Below are 8,654 nucleotides of genomic sequence, written 5' to 3'. Positions count from 1 at the left end.
ATTGAAGGTTTTGGTTCTTATAATTGATCGCCTTATCTAGAACAACACCACTGGTGTCATTGTAGTGGAAAAGGTGATGCAACAAGCACCACTCATGGAAGCCTGGTTCATCATCCTAGTGTCTGCGTTCGTCTGCGTCGTCGTAAGAGCCATATTCTCCCGTCAAACCAAAACCATCAACACCCCACCAGGCCCTCTTCACATCCCAATCGTCACAAGCATCCTATGGCTCCTAAAATCCTTCAGCCAACTCGAGCCAATTCTCCGAACCCTCCACGCCAAGTTCGGCCCTATTGTCACCATCCGCATCGGATCTCAACGTGCCATATTCATCGCCGACCGCACCCTCGCCCACCGAGCCCTCGTCCAAAACGGTTCCCTCTTCTCCGACCGCCCCAAGGCTCTCGCCGCATCTAAAATCGTCACCAGCAACCAACACAACATCAGCTCCGCCTCCTACGGGGCCACGTGGCGCGTCCTCCGCCGCAATCTCACCTCCGAGATGCTTCACCACTCCCGCGCCAAGTCCTTCTCTGGGATCCGCAACTGGGTCCTCCACACCCTCCTCGCGCACCTTAAATCCGATTCTCTCTCCAACGATTCCGTCAGAGTCATCGACCACTTCCAGTACGCCATGTTCAGCTTGCTCGTCTTCATGTGCTTCGGGGAACGACTCGATGAGGGAAAAGTCAGAGAAATCGAGCGCGTCCAACGACAGTTACTTATAGGGTTTAACAGGTTCAACATCCTCAATTTCTGGCCCAAAGTCACGCGCGTTTTGCTTCGCAAACGTTGGGAGGAGTTGCTGAGGTTTCGCAAGGAGCAAGAGGACGTGATGCTTCCATTTATAAGAGCCAGGCAGCAAAAGCAAAAGCAAGGCAAGGAGGAAGGTGTTGTCTCGTATGTTGATACTTTGTTGGATTTGCATTTACCTGAGGAGAAACGCAAGCTGAACGAAGGGGAGATTGTGACGCTGTGTAATGAGTTTTTGAACGGGGGTACGGACACGACTTCCACGGCGTTGCAGTGGATCATGGCGAATTTGGTGAAGTACCGGCATGTGCAAGAGAGGTTGGTGGATGAGATAAGGGAGGTATTGGGTGAGAGAGAAGAGAGAGAAGTGAAAGAAGAAGAGTTGCAGAAACTTGGTTATCTGAAGTGTGTGATTTTGGAGGGTTTGAGGCGTCACCCACCTGGTCACTTTGTGTTGCCTCATGCAGTAACTGAGGACGTGATTTTTAATGATTACTTGGTCCCTAAGAATGGGACAGTGAATTTCATGGTGGCAGAGATGGGGTGGGACCCTAAGGTGTGGGAGGATCCCATGGCGTTTAAGCCAGAGAGGTTTATGAATGATGAGAGCTTTGATATTACTGGGAGTAAAGAGATCAAGATGATGCCCTTTGGTGCTGGGAGAAGGATTTGCCCTGGCTATAATCTCGCCCTTCTTCATTTGGAGTACTTCGTCGCTAATTTGGTTTGGAATTTTGAGTGGAAGGTTCCTGATGGAGGAGATGTGGATTTGTCAGAGAAACAAGAGTTCACTGTGGTCATGAAAAATGCATTGCATGTTCATCTTTCTCCTAGGATCTAGACTGTACCCGCTCATTAATAATGGTTTGGAAAATAATTTTCATGGTAGATACTTCAGTGGTTATAAAAAACTTAGTGTATTGGTTTTTGAGGTGGTTTTACATGAATCACCCAGTAAGATTCTCTACTGCGAATGCCTATATGTATAGAGAAAGAAGATTATGCATAGCCTAGCATGATATTTATGCTGTGTGTTTTCAGAAGTTCTGTTCTGCATTGATAAGATGAACAGTTCCTGTAAGATTTTCACTACGGTTTCTGTCAATTTGCTTGCACGTGTAGCTATATAGATAGTAAAGTATAACCAGTTAGTACTTATACTACTTAGCCAAAAATGGAATGAAAAAAAGTTGAAAGAGGAATTTTGTCACCAACCAAAAGAACGAAACAATTGTCGGGACAATCAATGTTTTGATTTAGAGTCCCTATATTTAATTGTGTTGTGGGTCTAATATTTTGAAAATATTTAAGATTTGGATACTTCGTTACGTTCTGAACTTAGGTTAAAACATTTTGAGGGTTGCATTCTGAATTTAGTTTGTCCACTTTTTCTCAATTTCTCCAGTTTCGGTGTCTTCTTCTCTTCTAGCATTTGTTTGGTCTTCTCCTCAAACTTCTGTTCTAGTATTTGTCTGTCTTCCACCTTCTCCTCCTCGTTCGTCCTCGTCGTTTTTGGTGTTTGCAAGTGACGGTGGTTGGGTGACGCTATTGGTGACCTTACATTGAAGTGTTCTATTTAATTTCACCAAAGGTAATACATTTTCTATTCATTAGTTTATTAAGTGAAAGATTGATCTTGTTTGATTTTTGTTGGGTGATGAATAATATAAAGTGTGTGTCCGTGTTATTTTCCGTGTGGTGACCCTTGTAACATCATGTAGTGACCCAAAGTCAATTTCTTGCACACACACTTAAGACAATATATTTTCGTATTTCATGGTAGAGGTTATTTGATGGGTTTGTATTTTAATGTTATTATAGTATTTTATTTGATAGTAGTATGTTAGGATACACAAAAAATAGGAATTGGTTAGAATTAGAATATACAAAGAACTACATTTGTGATCATAGGTGTTTGTGTTTACTATTTACTTTTTTTCTCGAGTACCACTTGATTTTTTTTGGAATATATTGTTAAAACTATATATTTTTGTGTACTTAGTTTATGTGTGATGCATGTATGATTTTTTACTATATTTTTCTCCAAAAAAGACCTTTTCTGAAGTTATGATATTGTGAATAGTCATTATTGAGTATATAGAGAAAGAGAGAGGTCACTACATACTGATATTGTAGATAGATAATCCTTTGAATGATTATTGCATATATGTGTCTTGGTGCCTAATTAATGCAAAGTCTTTCTTTGTAGTTACTGGTGCAAAAAGACAAAACGAATGCAGCTATTTTAAATTTAGAAGGACGACTATAGAACTGCATTTGATGAACACGCATTCTTAAATTGAAGAGATAAGAAAGCAGCTATTGTAATAGCCCTTGTAAATCACATTTATAAATGTGGCTATGGTAATAGTCGCATTTGTAAATCTTGCGCTGGATTTACAAATGCGGCTATGGTAAATAACCGCCCTTGTAAATGGTGTTTTTTTTAGTGCAATCTGTTTAGTGCTAATTACCATATAAATTAATTTGTTCAATTATATATACCCAGCCAGACAAATACATAAATTCAGATAATCAAATTATATATATATATATATATATATATATATATATTAATCAAAATGTATTACAAACACTAATCAAATTATATATAATTCCTACACTATTGATCAACTATCCTAGAGATATAAAAATTTATGAAATATGTGGACCAAGAATGTCTCACATATGTTATGGCTTCCGAAGACATTGGTGCTTCATCCGTGAAGAACTGCATTTAAAAATATGGTTGACACAAATTAGTTTTAAGATACATATATGTTCATGAATTATAAAAATAATTTAACATATCATGTTACCTCTTTCCAATCACTTTTAAGGCCTACTCTTGGTAATCATCCATTGCATAAACGTAATAGCCACACTCATAGCTTCCTGATTGTTTATTACACTATAATTCAATAAAAAGTAAAAGTTAGTATATTGATAAACAATGAAAAGAGAAAGAAAAAAATTACAAACCTTTAGTCTTATCTAGTTCAAATTTTGAAAATTTGAATTGGATCGACCTTTTAGGATGTTATATCCACACCATGAACTGGTTAATACAAAAAACCTCGTTAGTAGATGGTTAATTAGTAACATACAAAGTTAAGTTTATAGTGTACTTACCTATCAATGATATTCTTAAGACTTGGGGATATCTTCTTGTGTAGGGAACAAAACCACACAGTAGTCTTATCAACCATTGATAAGACAAGTAACTACCAATGATCCCTATATCATCCATGAAAAGAGTTAGTAAATACTTAAAACATGAAATAGTAATAATTGACGACATATGATTAAACTTACTCATTAATATAAGAGCATAAATAAATTTGTTTTCCCTCTTTTTCCATGGTGTTAGTCATGTATGATTGGGTCTCATTTACCTTTGCTCCAGTGGGATTAGTATATGTAGGATCTAAGAATCCATACACATTTTCCTTCTCCTCAGTGAGACTGACTCCATGCAAAAACCTACAACTTATTAGTTAAAACATTATCAATAATAATTTAACATAAAGTAAATTGAAATATAGGTAAAGATACTTACATCATAAAAAATTGAATTATATTTATATTGAGCTCCTGATCCCAGCTACAAATTCTAACAAATCTGTCATGTATATGTATAGTGGTAGTTCAGTGTTTATTTAAAAAAAACGTATCATCCTAGGGAACTTCAAAAGGTTCTCGACCAATCTGTCTAGCAGCTACAACTAAGGAAGCTATATGATCATCAACCGGAGCCTCATGCTTCTTTTTCGGACTTGGTTTTCGATGAGGTTTCTACAAAATAAAGAACATTTGTACTAAATTAGATTCAATATATAAATATAAATGAATATAATGAAATGAAATTATTACCAAAGGTTCTGGCATAATTCGAATGAGGTGTCTGGGCTAGGCAACGAATGTCTGAAAAGCATCGGCTACAGTGGTTATCTCATCTGAAGGTAGTGGAACACGGGCATTAGGTACTCGTAATCTTTCAACTTTTACCTTCTGTAAGAATTGATGGCTTAAACAAGAGGGGTGAATTGTTTATCAAAGATTTTTTGCAAAGATTGATTAAGAATTAACCTTTTATCAAACAATGATAGATAAACAATTAAGGAAAACAATCAACCAATGATACAAAAACTGTTTTTCAGAATTTTAACCGATTGAAATTGCGTTTTAATCGGTTGTTTATACCAACAGCAGAAACAAAATAAAAACAAACAGTTATAAGGAGTTAGAGATAGAGAGATTTACACAGAGAATTTTATACTGGTTCACTCAACCTTGAGCTACATCGAGTTCTCAGAACAATGTCTGAACAACATCGATTTTTTGAAAACTTCTTTAAAAAACAAATCTCAATCTCTCTTTGTTCTCAAATTTGTGTAAAACTTGTTGTTTTTTGTTTAGAAAGAAAGGCTATATTTATAGCACTTAAAATCTAGCCGTTTAAGGCAACATTAATGAACCAAAGCAGTTTTGATCACACCCAAAATAGAATAATAGGTTTTCAAAAAACTGTTAGACAAAGTCACAATCAACCGGTTGAAAGCACGATTTAACCGGTTGAATTGGTTAGGCAGTTACATAACCAAGTCAAAAACAGTTTCAAAATCTTTAAGCCAGCTAAGTGACAAACAACAGATTATTTCGATAATTCAACCGATTGTTTTTCTCTTTGCTTAGAAAAACACTTTGCTTTTTAAAACAGATTGGGCAAACTTTGTGCAAGGATTAAGAACTGATATCTACATAGATTCTAAACATTCTAATCTAAACCCAAACCAAAAAGCAGCAAGGTTTCAAGCTTCATCTTGGATTTGAAACATCAAAGCTCCCATGCTCTACAATCTCCCCCTATTTGATGGAGACAAATCCTTGGGATGCTTTTAGGAATGTTCTTGTTTAGAATCTGTATAACCTGCATCATGAGCAAACATAGAAACACAAGAAAATCTATTCCAATCAAATAAGCACCACAAACCAGTTCCCACTAGGTGATTTCCAGAGAGGAACATCAGCCAAATCAGATGAGAAACCAATCAACATACAGAGGTGCAAACACAGATAAACAATCGGTTATTTCACAGGAATAACCGGTTGAAATTTTGTAGCAGAGTTTTAACAGTTTTAAAATTTCAAATCTAAACAGTTATAGCAGTATTAAGCAATGTTCAAAGGCAGTTAAATCACAAATTATAAGAATATTACAATCCTAACATACTTCTACCCCTATTTGTCTTCACAAATAGACAAAAGGAAGGATTAAAAACAACATAAAAGAGAAAAGAAATTGTTCAAAAATGTTGACCAACAAATTAGAAAGAAGGACTGTTCTCCCTTTCAAATTGTAGCTCCATAATCTGATTATAAACCTCTTCTATTTGTTCATCTAGGTTTGAAAAACATGAATCCATATGATTGAACCTTGACTCAAACAAATCATGGAAATTCCTTTGATTTTCAACAAAAGTGTCCATGCTGTTATCAATCTTTCAAAAGGAGACATTGTGGTCATCCTTTCTCCCATGTAGACATCACTAGGACTAGCCTCTTGAGTCTCAGCAGTAGGTTCCTCTTGATTTGTTGCATCTTCAGGTTCATCACCATCATTGATTCCACTTGGGCCAGCTTGATCACCATCTTTGCTAACCCATCTCCCACCCATTTTTGTAAACCCCATTTTGCTTAGGGATCCACTGTTAATCTCACTTGAGGGCTTGATAATTTCAGCTAGCTCCTCTTCAATATTCACTTCAAAATAGTGAAGAAATTTAGAGATTAAAATTGCATAAGGATAGTGAAAGCCACATAACCTTATGGATTTTTGCATATGCTCCTTGATGGTGTGGATCCAATTGATCTTCACTTTATTCATAATGCAATAGATCAGCAGTAGGTCTTCCTCAGAAAGGGTGGAGTGATTGCTCCCCCTTGGTGTGATGATCCATGACACTATGAAGGCTATGAGCCTTTCATCAAGCTTTAACCCTCCAACAGAAAAATTTCTCACTTGGGAGAGGGGATTCTTGAGACAACTTTTGTAGAACTGCATCTTATTGAATTCTTCAACTATCCCTAGATTTCCTTTGTTGATCCTCAGTCCAGAGTACTTCAATCCAGTCACATCAGTCCACACATCATTGGTAATGACCATGCCTACACCTTTCACATGAGAAACAAGTGAGTCATCATTAAATTGAAGGTTAGTATAGAATACCTTCACCAATTCTGGATAAATGTTTCCAGTGGGCTCAAGAAATCTCTTTAATCTTTGCTCCTTGAGGAGGCTTCTCATAGTGGACAAATTTTGTTACTTCATCCAGGTGAAAGAGACAAGCTTGGGTGTATTCACACCTTTCCTACTAGTTTCATGTAGGTATTTGTTGATGAGTTCAGATTCTCTTGAGAACCATCCTTCAAGCTTCCCAGCACTTCTAACAGCCCTGGTTTTCATCCTTTTAGCAGATGGAGGAGTTCCAGCCATTTCTTAAATCAAAGAGGAACTTTAGCACACTACAGGGAAAACTTAGAGCAGAGGAAAAAGAAGAACAACAAATTGTTTGTGTGTAAAATAGCAGCTAATTGCATTACTTAGATAGCCAAAACCCTTGGTCAAAGTTGGCATTATGTGGGTTGTTATCAAAACAAAAAAACGAATCAAATTTGAACCATAAAGCTGTTTTTGTCAGTCAAACAGAAAGTACAAATACTCACATGTTGATTTGACCAAACTTTAAAGGCAATTTTAATTTCCAAGATAAGAGGAATCTGATTTATAAAAAGTAGTTATAGCAAAGGCATATTGTATTCAGACATGTAATTAATACAGTATTAACCACAAATATCACTGGGTTTGAACAAAATTACAAATCAGGACTTAGAAATTAAAAACAGATTTGCCCAGTGCTAACAGAGAGAAAACAATCGGTTGTTTTGAAGAAACAATCGGTTGAATTTCTGCACTGATGAAATTTTTTTAGAAAATCATATTTTCAAACAATCATGCTATATTCAAACATAATGGTTTATAATGCACACAAATTTGTATAAAGCATAGAAGAAATACAAGCTAATTATAATCTAGGCATAAAGAACAACATAGAATTGGATTTAAGAACCAATGTTCAACAAAGAGAAGAACAAGAAAATTATCCTCAGATTTTAGTTACGCAAATGTAAGCAGTACATAGAATCAGGACAAGGCTTTGACTTGTACACAAATCTTCTTGAGATTCTGATCTTTCTGACCCTTCAAGTAGAGTAAAAAATCTGCAAAACAGAACTTGTTAAATCATAAGGTTTGATCCCTTAAAGAATTTGGGACCCTTTGTGTTAGACTTGCCTTTGGAACCATCAAAACAGCTTGGAATCCATTTAAAGATCCCTTTAGAAACAAGATATTTTTGAAACCTGCAGAACCTAATTGAATGAACTTTCTTCATGCAATAGAAGCATGTAACAACCGGTTGAATCGACCTTTTAACCAATTGTTTTTCTGGTACAGTTAAAAAAGGTTTTGAATCCCATTTCCTTTGCTTTGTGGATAAAAACCTAAACCAACTTTTCCAAAAACACAATTTTGAGATGCAAGAACATTTTCAAAGTTGGATTTTCTAGTTGTAAGTTTGTCCAAAGTTTTCAAAAGATAGTGAATCTTTCTTTCAAGATTTTCACAATTTTCACAAACATTTGAATCACAACTACAAGTTGAGTTTTTGTAAATCAAATCAAGGTTTTCAAAATCTTCCTTTGTTTTTCCAAACTCTTCTTCTAGAGACTTGACTCTGTTTTCCAACCAATTATTTAGACCTTTCAACCGGTTGTGAGAAAGTGTCAATCGGTTAGCCTCTTCATGAGTTTCATTAAAAGCTTCAAGCAATTGATAATAG

General features: G+C 36.0%; 1 protein-coding gene across 1 annotated transcript; it reads left to right on the top strand.

The window, feature by feature from the left end:
- On the top strand, positions 1-1,834 carry LOC137810878 (cytochrome P450 89A2-like). The gene has a single exon (XM_068612361.1). It carries the CDS (start codon positions 77-79, stop codon positions 1,592-1,594), a length of 1,518 nt encoding a protein of 505 aa, XP_068468462.1. The 5' UTR covers positions 1-76; the 3' UTR covers positions 1,595-1,834.
- Positions 1,835-8,654: the final 6,820 nt, after the last annotated feature.

The sequence above is a fragment of the Phaseolus vulgaris genome, chromosome 2, assembly GCF_000499845.2.
Source record: "Phaseolus vulgaris cultivar G19833 chromosome 2, P. vulgaris v2.0, whole genome shotgun sequence".
NCBI classification, from domain to species: domain Eukaryota; kingdom Viridiplantae; phylum Streptophyta; class Magnoliopsida; order Fabales; family Fabaceae; genus Phaseolus; species Phaseolus vulgaris.
This window is presented reverse-complemented; position numbering and strand designations above follow the sequence as displayed.

Coding starts and splice junctions, on each gene's coding strand:
- LOC137810878 (XM_068612361.1), top strand. CDS start 77: ATGCAACAAGCACCACTCATGGAAGCCTGGTTCATCATCCTAGTGTCT.